This window comes from Phaethon aethereus, assembly GCF_964289735.1.
Source record: "Phaethon aethereus genome assembly, chromosome: 6".
Lineage (NCBI taxonomy): Eukaryota > Metazoa > Chordata > Aves > Phaethontiformes > Phaethontidae > Phaethon > Phaethon aethereus.
In genome coordinates, this window is record NC_138580.1 from 7,771,331 (window position 1) to 7,790,533 (window position 19,203).

A 19,203-nucleotide genomic window follows, 5' to 3' on the forward strand; every position below is an offset into this window, starting at 1 on the left:
CACTTCCATTTTATGTGATAGAGACCCATCTTTTTTTCTTCCTGGACCATAGCCTGGACTCAAAACACTATTTCAGCTATGTGTTCATACTAAAATCTGGCAAAAAAAGTAAGGTCATTTAAACTAGAACAAAAAGTTTGCCTGCTGTATTTTAAGTTTCAGTATATGATCCTAACTGCCTGCTTCCTTGTGACACAAGTACTTCAGAGGAACTTTACAAGAGAAGACAATTATGTTTTCTGGAAAATAGTTTATTGAGTGCTTGGGGAATTAAAAACTACAAGGTTTTGCTTGCAGTTGCAGAAGCAAGAAAAAGGTTAAACATAAATTAATTACCTGATTTGCTACTTATAGTGCTTCTGAAACTCATTTTAATCAGTCATTGCCTATTGTGACCTTTATATTAATATCTGGCCCTTAAATTTATGTAGCAGACTATTTATAGATTAAAAAGTGCCTTTCTATGACAGGAGGGCAATGATTATGAAAGCTGATGGGGATTTTCAGTCTTTTTAACTCTTTGCTTCTAGACCTCAGCTACACCCACTTGCTTTTTCTGACTTAGGTGACTTTATTCCATACTCCACTGCAGGAATAAGAATTAAGTAATTCAGTCAGTGTAAAATAAGCCCCATTTGTCCAGAAGCTTTAGTTGGCTTAGATCAAATAAGAAAAAAAAGAAGAAAAAAAAAAAAAGCCAGACAGTGATTACTGCAGTTACTCAAAACTACATTTGTTGTGTTGAATTTCCATTCCAAGTATTGTTTTCATCTTCTCCATCATCTTGAGTCCTCAGTCTATATATTTTGCCTTCTTTTTTGAAGTCTTCCCCCCGCTTTTCCACTACTCGTTTCCTGACTGCTTGCCTAGGGTACAAATGACAGTGAGGTTTGACAGTTTCCCCTGGTAATAATTGCATTTATTGCATTCACTTCTTGTGTAAATCATGCATCCTTCCTTCTCTTATCCCCAATAATAGTTTTCTTCAGCCCTGTGTTTCCCTCAGAAGCAATACCCAGCTGAAAATTTGTCATTTTGCAAACTGACACAACCTTGTTTCCCCTGGAAAGCACCTGTCCCTGAGGTGGTACACAGCTGCTTCACATGAACCGGCCTAACAGCTCTCCTGGTACAGGGGAGATTGCATTCTCTCAGCAAAACAAAACCTTAACTGTCACAATCTGACTTCAGTTGCTTGAGTTTCTTATACAACCATACCATAGCAATCTGACATCTAATTTTCAAAGTTTTTATCTTCCAAACAATATCAGCTCAAGGGAAGCCCACGTGTGTAGTTACAGCTGGAATTCCCTATTCACAAGTGACTGCAAGACAATGCTTCTTCTGCTCTGTATTTGGAAATTGAAGCAAGCAATAAGGATCTTGCTTAAATCACACATGTAAAAGAGATCCTAGCCAGAGCTGCCAGGCAGCTTACCAGCCACTAGGTTACCCCTTTTAACCAGATGGAAGGGTGGTGGCCAGAAATTGCAAGGAGAGGGCAGCAGTTATAAGACAGATACAGTTGTTCAGTTCCCCACTACAAGATAAAAACAATTCCAGCATGCAGTTTTGAGAAATAACTGCCTTGAACAGTTTTGATTACCTGCTTTGCTCAATGCTGCTAGATGCTGAAGGATTTGAATGGTCTTGCTGATGAGCAGATCTCACAGTAGACTGTGAGGGAGGTGGACTCGTAAACAGGAAGTTGCTAATAAATCTCCAAACTGCTAAGAGGGGATAAAGTATTGTGCCCAAGAACTTCCACAGGTCACTGCCTGAAGCCTGAACAACAGAAGTAGCAGGTCTTCCTGCCTGGTCATGAACACATAAAGCAAACTCATTAGATATTAAAGTCATGCTCTTGTAGACAGAGTATTTCATCCATAATTTAGAAGCAGCTCTGTAGACACAAGAGAACTCCTTTAGTTACACATTAGACAAGTATCTACGCCACCATTTATGTGCTTCAGAAAAGAATCCTCCTCGCAATCAGTCCTGATAAAAATAAAAATAATTCTGCAATCTGTCTTCGACATGGAAAAAACCCCACAAAATTCAAGCCAAATATTATCACAGCCAACTAAAAGCAGCTATACAGCTACAGTATTGCTGTTTGCGAGGAAATTAAAAGCAAACAAACAGAAAACCAACACCTACTGGCAGCAACACTACTGAAGCACTGGGTGCTAACTCTAGGTCCAGTAACTTCTTTCCATAATCTTCTTTGGTAAACTCCCTTCTGGGAAACATGGTCGCCAGCGAAAAATTGCCATAAGCATTACCAACCGTCTGTGAAAATATAAAGAAAACATTTTATTTATAACTGTTCACTTTCAAACAACTGCAAATTCACCAGTTGAGTATACCTTGCCATACTGACCCAAGAGTTCTATATTGAAGTATCGATCATCTTCACGTAGAGAAGTGAAGCATTTCTCATACCCTACTATCTCTTACTAATGCTATGCTGCAGAAATACAAAAGCAGTTGGTGGCAGTGGAAGACACTGCTGCTGCCAAAACCCCCTTCAAGTAAACAAAAAGGAAAGCAGTTGATGACAAGTCCACCACGATCAACAAGTTGACGCTACACCAAGTCATAATCAGTACATAGCTAAGAAAACAAAATGCCAATTCACCTGTGCAGCAAACTGCCTTGCTTCCTCCAGCCGTGCTTCAGATGGGAACTGGTTAGTAAAGGAAGATCCATCTGGGAGGCGGAACTGAATCCTGGCTATTGCACTGCAGGACAAGTATCAGGGTCAGTCAGCATATAAACAGTTACAGACAAGTGCTCCTGGGGCTTTAGCTTGGTAGTGATGAAATGTGGGCGAGAGGGACAGTCATCCTACTCATGGCAGTGCAGATGGGTTCTAAGTTTGTATCCACAGTTGACAACCATCTGCTTATATATCACAATGCATCTCCTCTTTTTTTTATCAGAGCACAAGACCCACCACCATTCAAACCAGATACATACGTTAATTGTGCAAAAAAATGAATTAAATGCAAGCCATATTTCTTCTGTGTAGCCTGTATTACTTTTGTTCTTTTTTTCAAGAAGTTGTACTACGAGAGCATAGACATTTAAAGCTGGCTTGGCAAGTAATTCTGTATTCTTCTAGCTGTGTCCCAGCATTACTGTTGAGTTTCAACACCAACACAACAGGCTGCTACTCCTGTACTTGCCCTCTTAAAAGTTTAAGTTTCTTTACCTCTCTCCCCAAAAATACACACTTCTTTCTCTACAGAACTCACCTTCGCTCCTTCTGAGATGCTTCTTTTCTGGCCTCTATTTCAGCCTGTTTAGCCTGAAGAGCTGCAGCTTTTGCAGCTTCTGCTTCTTCCTTCGATTTTGCAAAGCGAGCTGCTCTCTCAGCACGATCCTGTGAAAGGACCAAACAGAAACCTTAACTTTTACCATAAATTGTAGCTTAATATTGATTGAGAGATATGATCTGTACTCAGCATCCAACTACACAGATACAAACAGGCCATATGGAGAAAAGGCAGTAGTGCTGCAAAGAATTACTCACTGCCGAACTGCACAATCTCTTGTCATCAGCCAAGATGACACACTTTTCCACGAGTCGCTTCATGCAAATAGTTGTTAATAGATGATCTTCTCATGCAAGTTTAACACTCCAATGAAGATAAAGGAAAAAACCTTATGACAAGTTACATGACTACAGTCTAGGTGTTCTAGGCCAAAACCTAGTCATGGGGAGGGATTTCAATTGTTACAAACTGTTCATATCCATATATGTATACACACACATACAAACTTAAAAAATAATCCTCACACCCTTTTTGAGATCAGTGTTCTTCTGCGTGTTCCACAATTAAATATTCCCTGTGCTTCTGTTCCAGAACTATGCTTAAAATGCAATTATTTTTATGTTTAAATGATAACTCTTCACTGGGCTCCACCAATATGACAGAACAGTTGGTATGTTCGTTCAGATAGAAAAGATCATGATGAATATGAAAGCAGAAGCTTTGTTTTATACACAGAAATGCTACTCAAACCCCAGTGCATAAAATTGTTACAAGGTCACAGATTCCAAACAGAAAAATGGACAATCTTTCAAAGTTTCACCTTATGAGAAAGTTTATCCGTTTAGTGCAGCAGTGGCCTTTATGAGAGAGAGATGCAGCAAGCTGTCTTCCAAAATGAAAATCTTACCATTGCAATCTGTTGTCTTATGCGCTCTCTAGCAGCCTTCTCTTCTGCCTTTTCTCTGTTCCTTTCCTCTAACATACGTTTTGTCAATTCTTCTTCCTGTCGTCTTTTGTACTCCAACATTTCTTTACCGGTTTTCCTCCGTTCAATTTCTTTCTTAATTTCCTTCTGAATAAGCAACAGACACATAAAAATTGGACCACAAAATTGCCTTTAACAAAAGACAAGATTGAAGTACATTTGTTTAAAAAGAAATTAAACATTTATTCAAATAAGGGTATTAAAAAAGATTGCAAGCAGTTTCACATTTTTGTGTTACCTGTTCTTCTTCTTTCCTTTTCTCTTCTCGTCTTTCTTCGAGCTTTTTTGTTATTCTAAATTTAAGAATGAAGCGAGAAGTCTTAAAATTGCAGTATCTGGTATCAACATTTTAAAATGTTAACAAAGCATTTGCAAACACTTGCAGAAGAATGGAACACATGAACTCATGAACTCTAACACTGTGCTAATACCTAGTCTAACAGTAATGGTTCATTAACACGCAGGTGTACCATCCATAAAAAGATGAGGTGGTGATTCACCACCTTGTTGCCAGCATTTAATGGAGTTCTAACATATTCCTTCTGTCTTTTTCCACTGAGTAAATGAAGAATCTTACGTATTCTTACTGTTGAACCAACTTGTAAGACATACAATAAGCAAATACTATTTACGATCTGTGGTAACAGAAGCACTAAATCTCAATGTCTTCTTAGCTATTTAAGCCATCTGGTTTCTTCTGCACATCACTTCTTAAAATGGAAAGCAAATATTATATAGCACTGACATAGATGCACATGCATCCGTCTCATCTATCCAGAAATGTGCCTTAGAATAAGGATTGACTTAAAAAACGTAGTTATTTACAACATATTTTAAGTCTGACGAAAGGGCAGGCATGACCAAACAACGTAAGTCAGATCATCAGAAAAATTTTGTTTGTATGGTAGCTGTTTTGCTTTTTCAAGAAGAAAATGGTGATTACCAGAGAGCTTTGTCTCCTTCTTCCCCTGAAGGAAATGCTATAAATATATGCAAATACAGCATAATTTAAGATTAATGCATATTTTAGATATTGGCTTCATTTTATCATCAGTGGTAAGCAAAAATACTTATTGTCCAACAACTTTGGAAGAAAACGGAAATCAAATGTGAAAAAGTTTTAAAACATACCTTAGCAGTATAAATAATCCTATTTACTAAGTATGTGTAACTGGTTTTAGATAGGGTATTACACATAGTGATCAGTCTTACAGATAATAAAAACCAAGTTTATACCCAAAATCTTGTATTTGGACATAATCAATTTAATGAATGAACCATGCATTGTACCATGCTTCTGGTCACCATACTTTAAAATACTAGAACTAGGATTGCTCATCAGACCTCATTACTGTTCACTGATCAAAACAGAAGAAGAGTCTCAGAATAGGATTCCTCTGGCTTTTTCAATATGCCTGGACTACAAACAATCATCAAATAGACAAGAAAAAGAAATAAGATGGCCTCTGTACAAAAAGTAGGTTAGCACTTTACTACCCCAGTTTCAAGTGTTCAATGTTTTAACTCCTTCAAAACTTTTGCAGTAAACATATTGTCTATATGCAAGTTACAAAGGAGAACATTTTTAGTTTTCCAGATTACGCTTTTCTTCCACAGTATGTGAAAAATGAGATTAATTTAAAAGCTGTTTTTGTATCAACCCTAGCATTGTCACAGACATCTAAACAAAAATAAGACCACATAAATGTTTGCCAGATGCTAACAGAATAAGCACCAAAAATCTTGTAATTAAGCCTGTTTGTTCCAAACCTCACACACACAGAGAAAACCAAAACTGCCTCTTAAGAAACAAATACAATGCATTAGGAAGTCTGCAAAAGATAACCTACCTTTCTACTTTGAGTGTAAGATCATTCACAGGCTGAGCATCACTCACTTGCTCATCTGAAGAATTAGTTGCTTCCTGGCTTCCTTGACCTGAATTTGCTCCACCTGCAAGCGATTTACAAGAAATACATGACAGAAAAACAAAAGGTATATCTCTTATCATAAAAAAATACAATGCTCCTTGTTAGCTATCATTTGCAGCAACTAGGATATCTCAAGGAGATGCACGGTTCTCCTATTTAGACTCCCCCCTACCCCTGCCAACAATTTGGTTTCAGGCTACTAACCCAAAGAAACTTTTAAAATTGAATCCTACTTCAAGAAAACATACATAATTTTTATTGTATTATAAACCATAGATTTCTCACTCACTAAAACTGAGCAAAATGACAAGTTATTCTTCTCTCTAGACTTGCAAGAAGCATTCTGGGATACCCAAGTTTTTCCTCAACAAGTCCACTCAATATATTGTCTTTTATGTACCATCAGAAAACAACTTAAGATAAACGATTTCAAAAGCAAATTAGCTAGCAGTTGTGTAAAAATACTAACCATTACCAGCAGAAGGTCTTGTCTCAGACGTAACAGACTCAGAAGAGTCACAGAACTCTACTGCTCTGGGTTGTGTATTTTCTGGAGCACCATTAGATTGAGAGGAGGGACAGGGAGCAGATGACTGACTGCCGTTTTCCAAAGGTTGCCCTTTTACTGTGTGCATCTAAGAAATTAGGAAAAAAACCCAAACAACGAGACTATGAATTTTGAATATTTTCCACAGGTTCAAGGGTCAAGACTAAACTATTTTTGGAGAATCAGTCCTATTTAAAATACAAAACTAAAATTAGCATATATTGTCAAGTATGACACAATCTTACTTTCTTATTTTTTCCTAATTTAGTTTTATCACTTTGATTTCAAGTGTAAGACTAATCCACATTTATATTATGCCACACAGCATAATTTTATAAATTCATCCTACAAAACAGTATATAAAACCACACATGAACTGAAAGAGTAATCGGTATGTCATTCCAGTTTAGAATTCTTGACATACTTCTTCAATACTGTAGGTGTTACACAGAAGATTTAAAACAATGTGTGAAACAAAAAATAATGCAACCCTTCTGCATAGTGCTTTCTAACCCGTTCGATTTGCATACTGAATTTAAGTTTGCAGATTTTGTTGTTGGAAGGATATAAAACCAGTAATTCATACTTCCCCAAGGCACAAGCTACAGGCCAGGGACATCTCCTGTCTTGAGCATGTGAGCATGCCCAACTCAATCTGAAAAATCCAGGCTGTTAGCAAGCGTTACCTGTTTAACTTTATGGATTCTGGTAACAAGCTCTTCAACAGAAACACTGCCAGCAATTACTTCCAGTGGGATTCCATTGTCTCCTATAAAAAAACTGGATGGAACGCACACTACAGGATCTGCACAGCAACAGTTAAGGGCCACAAACAACAAACGTTTATACAGTAACTTTAAAAGGTAAAGCAGAAGTCCTTCCTACAGAAGATTCTAGCCCAGTATTCTACCTCCACCTCGTCACCACACTAACAAAAATGGTGGAAAACATTACATCTGATAAGTCTTTCTTCTTTTCTTTGAAATGGTTTAAGCCAAAATATTTTTCTCCAACACGCACATATCCAACGACCGATTATGCTTTGACTTGAAAGATTTCCTTTTAGCGTGAGACATCATCTTATGTAGACAATAATGGATTCTTTACAGCACTAAGAAAATCCAAGTTAAGCTACTGAATTCCCTTTCTCAGCATCATAAAGAATTCCTGAGCTATAATGCCGTGACCTACTTAAGGTAGGCAGATGTTTACCTAGCTTCATACCTGTGTATTTGATAGAACCCAGTGCACTACTTGTTCTTCCTCCTCTGTAACTCTAGCTAATAATTTCATTGCTTGCTTGTTTTCTAATGCCAATAATACCAATGCGTTATTTTGTTTACATAAAGCTTTGGATAGTTCTCTATTTGGAGACTTACGTAGGATTAACATTAAAAAAATTAATAATCAAACTTGTTCACTTTCTCCAAGAGCTGACAGTAAGTTGAATACATAGATAGTATCTTTTTAACTACACAGTTTATTGCATATTTTTGAGCCATAAGAAGTATTTTTAATACCATTGCTTGTAAATATTTGTCTTATAAACAGTATTAACTTGTAAAGAGCAATTATCTGTAATCATAATGTAGCATCTAAACTGGTCTCAAAGGATACAAATTTGAGAAAACTGCAGGCATGCTTCACTGTTTAAAAGAAAAGATTCATTTAGGCAGAGCAATCATTTCACAACAACTTCAGATTAAGTCTTTCATCATAAAAATAACTGTCCTACTACCACACACAAAACTATTTAAATACTTGAAAGAGCAGTAAAAGCAAATTTGCATCGCATCTTCTCATTAACATTTTGCATAAGTGTTGATGTGGTGACAATCTCTGGTTATCAGTCGACTACATAAGATCTCTGGAAACAGTGCCAAGCAGCAACTCAGGAAAAAGACATCTAGTCTACTGAGTGCAAATAATACAGTAAGTCTAATAAAATGTCTATGGATCATTTCAAAATAATACCATTTTTAGAAATGTCAATGTACTTTCTGCACATGGACTAGAACACTTACACATAACTAAAATGGCTGAGTAGTTTACCCAGGAACTTCAATGCTTCTCTATTCTATGTGTTACAATGGAGACAAACACATTTTCTCTGGGGCTTTACAGATTTCTATCTTTCTGAATTCATGAGAGTTTTTAAATTCATTATATAACTTGGCAAATTGAGAGTACCTGCATTTTGGTTCCAGCTTTTTTACATAATTTGGGTCTCTTCCTGTTGAAAAAGGACAACCTCAAACAGTCCTTAACTAGTACTGAAACACAGTCCAAAATACGCAATGAATATTCTGCAGAACACAACAGTACATTTTGAAATTTGGAATTTTCTCAGGCTCTAGTGGCTTCAGGAGTCCTGAATTCGCTTATGCTCTGGAACCTTGTATTTAGACTACCTCCAAGTCAGAGCAAGGACTTCAAAAGCCTCTTACTCTCATCATCATCAATGAAAGATTGTATAAAAGACAGAATTAGAATAGGATCAAACCTTTTGGTGTCGATTTTAATAGCAACAAAACCATCTGAGGCAGCTTCAGTCACCTTCTCATCTTCCCACCTTGCAGCCATCTCAGTAGATTGTTCATCCTCACCTGCAAGACACAGCACACGTGTGAGGCTAAACCCACCGCAAATTACTCTTTCTGGTCTGATTTTAGCTTTGCTTCAGTTGCTTAAAATCACCTTTGAAAGACACTCTTGTGATTACTTTCAAGTCAGTTTATCTTTCTTTTTTTTTTGAAAACCTAGAGACAATTCAATCCAGCTGATTCGACTTGCTAACATGCCAAAAATCTAGTATACCAAAAATCCTTCTAAGCCTGCAAGCACATAGCTTTTGTGGTCATTCAGCTGCATGGTGAACTGGTCCCAGGGAGCAGAAGGGACTGGGCCACACAGATGGAACTGAGGGAGAGGAACTGGAGGTGATGGCAAGTACGAAGATTGGCTTGATTGCATTATCCAATTGCACAACTACCGAAGGACCTCATTTTCATGTCACAGACTTGTCACAGTTTAGCCCCAGCCAGCAACTAAGCGCCACACAGCCACGCGCTCACTCCCCCCTCCCCTAGGGGGGCGGGGAGAGAATTTGGGAAAAAACTCATGGGTTGAGATAAAAACAGTTTAATAGGACAGCAAGAGAGAAAGAAACAACAATGATAACAACAATAATAATACCGACAAAGGAATGTACAAGAACAAGTGATGCCCAATACAGCGATTGCTCACCACCTGGTGATCAACAGCCCGTCCCCGAGCAGCGATTCCTGCCCCCCAGCCAACTCCAGTTTATATACTGGGCATGACGTCGTATGGTAGGGAACATCCCTCTGGCCAGCCTGGGTCAGCTGTCCCGGCTGTGTCCCCTCCCAGCTCCCCGTGCACCCCCAGCCTGCTCGCTGGCAGCCCAGCACAAGAAGCTGGACTGTCCTTGACTGCTCAGCAACAACCCAAAACATCAGCACATTATCAACAGTTTCTCATCCCAAATCCAAAACACAACCTCACACTAGCTTCTGTGAAGAAAACCAGCTCTATCCTGGCTGAAACCAGGACAAGAGCGTATACTTGTGCTTTAACATTTTGCTTCAGTGTACTCTCAGAACACGCAAGAAGATCCCACAGCACAGAGGGAACCATTTCTTCTCCCTAATATTAAGCTTGACCTGCTAACATGCTATTAACTATCCAATGCTTAGCCCTCATTATAAGTTTATTACATGTTGGTACACCAGCTGCCAATAGGTAAAACTATACTGTCCACTCCTTGTAAATACGTAATTCAGCAGACATGGTTTCACAGTTTAATGGTGTTAAAGCACAAACCAAGAAACACTTCTTTGCAGGATTATTTGTAACTTAGTTTTGTATTCCAGTTCCTGACATGAACAGTAATAGTAGGAGGGGAGGAAAAGGAGCAAGGAGCACAGAGGAACAAGGATAATATTGGAAGTGGCGCTACTTAAGTAAGGGAAACTGAAATAGTGCTCTGGGGCCACAGATTCAGAAGTGTTATAGTAATCAGAAGAAACACGTCAATCATATATTTATCTTCCAAAGCACCAGTTTAGTGAGGATGTGGGTTAATAAATAGATTCCAATGAATATTAAACACCTTTCAACAAGTAAACTGGCCTGCAACTATTTGTTTATCTTCAATCTGTATTACTTCCTAGCAGCTTGGAATCAATTCTACTCAATGAAGAATTTGAGTCACAAGCACAGAAGTATAGTAGTCCATTATTCAGCGGCAACAACAAACCATTTGTTTGTTTCATCCCAGTTGCCATTTCATGCCGGATTTTTCACTTGTTAAAGATCAGGAGTCAAATGTGGAGCGAAGCACTGCTGCCTTATCACCACGACTGTCTGGCCACAGTGCTGCTCTGAGAGACACGTATCAGAACTGTACCAATTTTGGAAAAGTGTTTTCCAACCATATGTATTCATTTTTCCCTGGAAGTACTGAAGCAATTAAGAAAGCATTCGTGTCTATTACTATTATTCTACCTACCCCAGGTAAGTATTTAGGATATTTTATGTAGGAACCTTTCCTCTTCCTTTAAGTGCAGTGCTTCCAACTGTGGTCAATGGATGCAGCTGTTCTGCCAAGAGTGGTTCGGCCTCCTCCCCCATTTCCAAATGCTCAGAGACAGACAGCTGCTTCACCACACATACTTTTTCAAAAGGACATGTGCTCATCCGATTAGACTACTAAAAATATCTAAATACTTGCCTAACACTAACTTTTCCATACAAACAACTGCTTGTAGAAAAAGAATGCTGAAGGACACAAACAGGTCAGCGACTGTTCACAGTACCGTCTCCGAGAGATGTGACTAACCCATGAATGAAAATGCTGATAACTCACATTTTATGAAGTTCTGTGCCATGAAGCACAGTTTAATATTGTGACTACCCATAGAATAGTCACTTGTTCTTGTACATCTTTTTGTTTTGATAACCCCATCTCCTTTGGGGGTTGAAGTTCATTTATTACAGTTTTGTAGTAATTAAATCCTGAAATGAAAACTGTCAGGTTACAGGAAAAGCATCAGAGAAGTCAAGAGGTCAAGCTGAACAGAATTTGACATAATTCATAATTGTGCTAAACACTGAACTATCACATCTGCCTCAGAATTCTAGTTCCCAAGACTCTAAGATTTCTTCTGTTTCTCAAACAAAAGCATTACTTTATTTCACTTCGCAGCAATCAAAGATCTGTACATAATTCTCAGTTGCACTTGCGAACCTCTTATGTTCCGTCAGGGAAACCTAGATATCTACATGGGGACAATGTATCCATCATTTCTCAAGCAATTCAGATAACGGGAAGAGACTTCTGCAATGACTTAGACCCTGTATGAGGAACTTATTCAAAACCATCACAGGTTGTCAGAGGACTTTAATCCCCCTATTCCTCAGTGCACACAGTCATCAGGGAAAGAGAGTTTTCCTTGCAAGGAGAGAGATAAACCCAGCTGACTTCTCAATTTCCAATATTTCATAACTACTCAGAGTAAGGATTGCCCATTCTGGAAATGCCAGAAAGCTGGGACGTTAATTAAGCTCTTCACCATCTCCTCCTTTGCATCATTTCACATCTTTAACTTGAGGAGTGCTTTGATACAGCTTGCATACAAAACACTAACAAATGGCTTGTTGATTTCAAATCAGTGTTTTGTTAAAAAAAAAAACTAAAAATAAGGTTATGAACAAAGGAAGGAGTGTTTCTACAAACATTTTGAAAAAGAAACACAAACATTTTAGCTTGAAGTGTCCCTGCCATCACTTTTTCACTTCTGAAAAGCACTTTTTATGAGTGGCCTGGTATTTTCATGATCAGAACATCTCTAACTTTTGAAAAGAATAATCTTAAACACCTCAGTCAGAATAGAGGCTGCACCTGAGTAGGTTTCATATCAAATGAACAATAACTTTAGATTAGTAACTCAAAACATGAAATGTTTCTAATTCTGCAGGCTAGAAAACCATCTATAGAACAGCTACCAGCAAGATATGGGAGACATTCGCCAGACCTGTTTCAGTATCAGGAATACTTTTTCCCTGTGCAGCAGCAGAACCTACCAGCAATTACTTGATGCCACAAAGTAACTCTCCTGCTCCCCAAACACAATTCCCTTGCTTATGTGTGTGTCTGCAGAAGCCTCTAACATCTCACTTTAATATTTAAAATAGTTTTGTAAGGCAAACACACTTCACCTCATGATCCCTGGAGAGTACGGAGCAACCCCCTTTTATTTCAACCTCCCATGAAGTCAATGGGATCTTTAACATGCTCGCACAACTGCCTCATCAGAACCGCACTGTGAAGATTTTAAAGACTGAACTAAAAAAACACTAGGATTATTGCTGCAAACAAAAACGTTAAGGAAAAAAACCTGGTTGAACAACATGAAATTGCAGACACAAACACCACCTCATTGTTAAGATAAACAGCCATAGTATTCCTTGCTTGACTGGAAAATATTCTAGACTAAGAAAGAATAATCCAGTTCTTCATTTTCTAGTGCTTGTTTAGAGAAGTGCAGCAAAGAGGGAGAGAGGGACAGACAGACGGTGTCAGAAACCACACAGAGATGGACCCAGCAGAATTCAGTAATTTTTGTCAAGGCTGTATCTAATAGCTGTCCTACACAGCGACCACCCTTAAATTACAGTTAATTTGTATTTTCTCTATTTTTTTCCTCTTTATTAATTTTTTGTCCCCATATACATTATTGGATGAAGTGTACAAAACAAAACAGAAACACTGAACACTTCTGAAAGCATGCTTTCCTATGCTTGCCTCCCGTGTCTATGGGCAAGCGTGTAGTGTGAAGACTCAAAGCTACCATCACCACTGTGTGGTTTTAAACACGGATCTACCCAAACAACAAACCCAATCACTGCTAGCATAAAAACAGAATATTCTTTCAGCACTTGGCATCCTTCAAACACAACTGCTTCTGCATGTTCTTGGGTTTCCCAAGTCCCCTTCCCAGCAGGCATAACACAACCGCTCCACAACCAGGTCGATCACAGGTCAGCTGCGCCCAGTTCCTGGTCCTAGGGTAGGCCAAAACTTGGCATAAATCTCCAGTTCTTTCATTTTGGAGATAACAGCTGCCTGAAGTAACACTTCCCCTTTTTCAGGACTCATAAGAACAAACAAAACAAATCCTTACAGCATACTACAATGTCAAAACTAGGTTACATCCCTGCAATCACAAATTTATCTCCACTCTGTGTATTTATATATTCCTACCTCTGTATCTACATATTCCTACATCCACCCAGTCGACATTCACATCTAAAAGAAGAGGCCACTTTTGTGTACAATTTTAGTTTCATAAAAAAATACTGAAATAAGTTACAAAGTGCACTTAAACCCCTGATATATATGTATTAAGTTCAAAATACTCATAGGTACTGAATTACTATTAAAAATCCCCCAGCTTTGTGGTGGGTTGACCCTGGCTGGATGCCAGGTGCCCACCAAAGCCGCTCTATCACTGCCCTCCTCAGCTGGGCAGGGGAGAGAAAATACAACAAATGGCTCATTGATCAAGATAAGGACAGGGAGATCACTCAGCAATTACTGTCACAGGCAAAACAGACTCCACTTGGGGAAATTAGTTTAATTTATTGCCAATCAAGTCAGAGCACAATAGTAAGAAATAAAACCTAAATTTTTAAACATCTTCCTCTCACCCCTCCCTTCTTCCCAAGTTCAGCTTTACTCGTGAATTCTCTACCTCCTCCACCCAGTTGGTGCACGGGGATGGGGAATTGGGGTTGTGGTCAGATCATCAGTTGTGGTCAGGTCATGTGGTCTCTGCTGCTCTTTCCTCCTCACAGGGACGACTCCTCACACTCTGCCCTGCTCCAGCATGGGGTCCCTCTATGGGAGACAGTCCTCCATGAACGTCTCCAACATGAGTCCTTCCCACAGGCTGCAGTTCTTCACAAAATGCTCCAGCCCGGGTTCCCCCACAGGTGCCGTCCTTCAGGAACAGGCTGCTTCAGCCCGGGTCCCCCCACGGGTGCCGTCCTTCAGGAACAGGCTGCTCCAGCCTGGGCCCCCGCGGGGTCACAAGTCCTGCCAGCAAACCTGCTCCAGCCGGGGCTCCTCTCTCTCCCCGTGGGGCCACAGGCCCTGCCAGGAGCCAGCCCCAGCGCAGGCTGCCCACGGGGTCACGGCCTCCTTCGGGCATCCCCCTGCTCCAGCGTGGGGCCCTCCCCGGGTGTGGGTGGAGATCTGCTCACCCGTGGTGCTCCATGGCTGCAGGGGCCCAGCTGGCCTCACCATGGGCTTCCTCACAGGCTGCCAGGGAACCTCTGCTCCAGTGCCTGGAGCCCTCCTGCCCCGAGCTGGATGTCTGCAGAGTTGTTGCTCTCACATATTCTCACTCCTCTCTCCAGCCGCAGCTGTGCAGTAACATTTTCCCCTTCTTAACTATATTATTCCAGAGGCGCTGCCACCGTCGCTAGCTCAGCCTTGGCCAGTGGCGGGTCCATCTTGGAGCCGGCTGGCATTGGCTCTATGGGACACAGGGAAAGCTTCTGGCATGTTCTGTCAGAAGCCATCACTGCAGCCCCCCAGCTACTAAAACCTTGCCACACAAACTCAATACAGAACATTTGAACATCCAAGAAATTTAATAGAAAATTTTCAACCCTGAGTAGCGAGTCGGGGGAAAGATCAGCCTTTACACAAGTCACAGCACATTACGTTTCACAGGTTGTTGCAAGTGTTGCAAATGATCTATGTCAGGAAGTTTCTTGTTGTTTAGCATGTGGCTTTCCAATTAGTTTTATGTCACGTGCTATGATCATCTCATTGACTATGAAGGCAGAGAGCTATCAGGTAGGTGCTGTAGGTAAACACACTAAAGCATGTTTAATAAAAAAAAAAATTTACAAAATCCAATGATAAAATGTTTTCACACCATAGCACCCACTGGCCATCATGATTCATGGGCTTTAAAGTGCTGCCTTAAAGCCTGCATGCGCTACCCCATCCCTTACCCCAACACAGCATGTTGTGGGCTGAGAAGGGCTTGACTTCTAGCAGTATGTTTACTATCCAGCAGAAAATGCTGTTCAAGTATAAGAAGAGTTGTGTCAACAGAGGAACAACTGCACTTTACTATTCTCTTCACATTCCCTTTGGAAATTAATTTCTCCTTGCAGCCAAGTGAACCTCAGAGTTCAGTAATTCTGAAGGGAACAACACTAGCCACACGTTTAGCATGGGTGTTTTTTCATGAGGCATCTGAAAAACTTCAAGCCACAAGCACTTAAGGCAATAGTAAAAACAAAAGAAACAACATAAGCACATAGCTAAAAATACAAGAAGAAAGTTAAAGAGCCTGTCTAATGTCCTCCTTTCCCTTTACCTATCCTCATTTTTCCAGACAGAAAGGCAATGTACACAAAGACAATGTGAGTTCCTGTAGGCTTCAATTACCATTCAGTTACAAAACAAACACCATAGGTAACTGCAAAGAAAAAGGACACGGCACATAAACATTTAAGAAAGTCACAGGAGAAAGAACTGAAGGCAGGCTTATGCAAGGATATAACGCAGGGAAAAATCAAACATCGAAACAACTGGTTTCACTGCCCTAGAGCAGTACGTAAGGCCACGACACACCACAGCAAGGGCACGGCCGGGGCACCCGTACAGCAGGCCAGGCACCGCGGGCCGGGCGGCCGGCACTCCTACTGACACAGCAGAAATCGCTGCACGGCGGGAGGGGGAGGCGGGGAAGCAACAGCTGGCGAAGGCGGTGTGGAGCCTCCGGCAAGCTCCGCCCGGGGCGAGCGAACGAGGAGCGCCGGCTGACAGGGCCGCGGGCGGGACGGGCCCCCCCCGACGGGGCAGGCTGCGGGCAGCGGCACCCCACGGGGCAGCGGGCGGGCAACTGCGCTCGACTCGGGCGCTGCCGGAGCCTGGGGCTGTCCCGGCCGGCAGCCCAGCGGCCTGCCCGAGCGGCGGCTACTCCCGGCCCCCTCCGACCCAGGCGGCGACGCAGCCGCAGGCACTGTGTCAGTGCGGGGGCGGGCAAGGCCCGGCGCCCAGCACCGGCCCCTCCCCCCACCTCGGCCGGGCCGTACCTGACACGAAGACAACGAAGACCGAGCTCCGCTGCTTGGCGGCGGCGATGGCGGCCGGAATGGAGCCGCCGAACCACATCATGGTGCCGCCGGCCCCAGGCGCTGCGAGCCGCCGCCAGGCGCATGCGCCGCCGCCGCCGCACCAACGGCGGGTCCCGCGCGTGCGCCGGAGGCCGCGGCCCAGCGTCGCCTTCTGATTGGCGTCTGCGCGTGGCGCGCGCCTGCCCTCGGCCACGCGGGGGGCGGTGGCAGAATCGCCGCGGCCGGGCGCCATCTTGGCGCGTTTCCACGGCAGCGCCGCCGCCCCGCTAGGACAGTGCCTCGCGCCTGAGCTGTGTGACGCCGCATAAACGGCTGAGGCAGGCACGGGGCTGCTGCAGGAGAAAGGCGCCCACGCAGCAAGGATGCGCCTCGTGCGCCCCAGGGCCTGTGGTGAGGGACTGTTGGGACAGGATGGCCACGGATAACCCTGGCCCCAGCATCCACCTAAGGGTGCGACAGAGGGGAAAAATGATGAAGAAGGTACCTGTTTGACAGAAATCCATGCCAAATGTGTTAAAAGTAGAGAGTGCAGCTTGGACAGATCCTCCATGAGTGGCAGGAGGTGAGGCCAGGACATCTTCCATGCTGCTTGGTGAGCCAGGCAGCCTGAGGGACCATGACTGGGACAGCAGGGCGTTCACTGCACAGCCTTAGCAGGGGTGCAGCCAGTGAGGGCGGACAGTGTCTGATGGATGTTTCACAGTTAACGAGGCCAGCGCAATTTCTTTCAAGTGCTCTGATGATTTTTGGAAAAAAGGCTGCACGTCAGTTTTTCTGAAAGACAGTTATGACTGTGGCTATGTATTCTGGGTAACTATTGCTGAGGCAGAGAACTGTCAAACATTTGACGTCTCTCAGCCTGGAAAGCTTTTCACTGTTGTACTTTGTGTAACCTGGAGTTTAATTGGAAAAGTCACTGGGTAATGACAACTAAAAAAACCTACAAAGCTATAGTGAAAAGAGGCAAATCAATGTTAACAGCAATATACAAAAATTGTTTTACCTTTCTCAAGATGCAGCTTGTGGAAAACGGGTCACAGTAATCCTGCTTGCTGGGTAAGCTTTGCACACATAAACTCTGCTTCTGCTAGTTTCTTAGTGAAGTAACCATAAGAACACTATAGCTTTCCTGCTGAGATGGAAATTTTTTCAAAATTTTCTTTCTTCGTGGTACAAAATAGACTTAAGAACAATGCCAAAGTTTGGATGTTACTAAATTAAGCTATACATTTTTTTGAGATGAACGAAAAGACACCTCTGTTATGCACGTGCACACAGAGGAAGAGGTTAGGTTGTAATGTGTATTAGTATCTTAAGCTCTATGAAGAGTTTGGATGTGTTGCACTAATTCTCATGGCATTCGCAACAGCTGTAGTTTGCATTTACTGCACCTCATTTGAAACTCTTAAGTTGGAAGCCAAGTTGCATGAGAAGGGTGAATGAAGTGTTGAACACCATAATTTTTTGAAATTATTTTGCAAATACGAGTTTCAAAAATTTCTACACCGCTTTAAGCAAGGAAGAAATTTTTTTTAAACATAAAAGTGGAAAGGCTTACTAATGACTGGGTAGGTAACTTTTGTGAGGGTATAGTCTTTTACATTACCAGGAACTATTTATATTGCATTCTCAAATAATTACAATTTTAAAAGTATAATTCTCTAACTGTAGGGTCACTGAGTTGTTGCTGTTGCATGTGCCTCTGCTGCTATAATTGCTCTGAGAGCCCTTAGAGCAGGTGTCACTGGAAAACAGCAGAGATCTTCAATTTGTAGGCCTAGGAAAAGGGAGGGGTAACTAGTAAGTAGAAAGTGTTATTGAGAAATAAGAAAAAATAATTTGATAGCTGAAGCATTACCTGGAATTCTGTTCCTCGGTGTGCTGCCAAGTCTCTGGCTGACTTAGGCAAATTTTGTGTGTGTATGTGTATTAAAACTACTACTCTTGTGGAAATGTCAGCTGGTTTGTTAAAATGAAAACACAAAACCAAATTCAGCGATCAGTATGGGAAACAATGCAAGACAGTAATTTTAAGAGATCAGTTCCCCTCCCGCTGAAAACAGCACAGATCTACTTGCATTAAAAAGGAGAATATTAGTGAATTACTTTTTTAATTGCACTGTTGCTTCATATTAATCAATGGTTCATTAACAAATCAAAGTATCAGTATAAGCCAAGTAAAAAGGCAACAAATTTGAGTAAACATAGAGACAAGCTCTGTGTGTTTCCTAGTATGAACAAATCAATGTGATAGACTATTACAAGCACACTTAATAA

The 19,203-nt window shown here is 41.4% G+C and overlaps 1 protein-coding gene across 1 annotated transcript; it reads right to left on the reverse strand.

Annotated features, from left to right (window-relative positions):
- Positions 1-315: 315 nt before the first annotated feature.
- UBXN4 (UBX domain protein 4) lies at positions 316-16,969 on the reverse strand. Its single transcript, XM_082001806.1, has 13 exons — positions 16,885-16,969; positions 9,248-9,350; positions 8,362-8,390; positions 7,431-7,549; positions 6,667-6,832; positions 6,117-6,219; positions 4,505-4,559; positions 4,189-4,353; positions 3,261-3,388; positions 2,642-2,744; positions 2,161-2,292; positions 1,607-1,815; positions 316-866 (listed from the first exon to the last, which is right to left on the reverse strand). The coding sequence occupies exons 1-13, from the start codon at positions 16,964-16,966 to the stop codon at positions 728-730; spliced, it is 1,533 nt and encodes a 510-aa protein (XP_081857932.1). The 5' UTR covers positions 16,967-16,969; the 3' UTR covers positions 316-727.
- Positions 16,970-19,203: the final 2,234 nt, after the last annotated feature.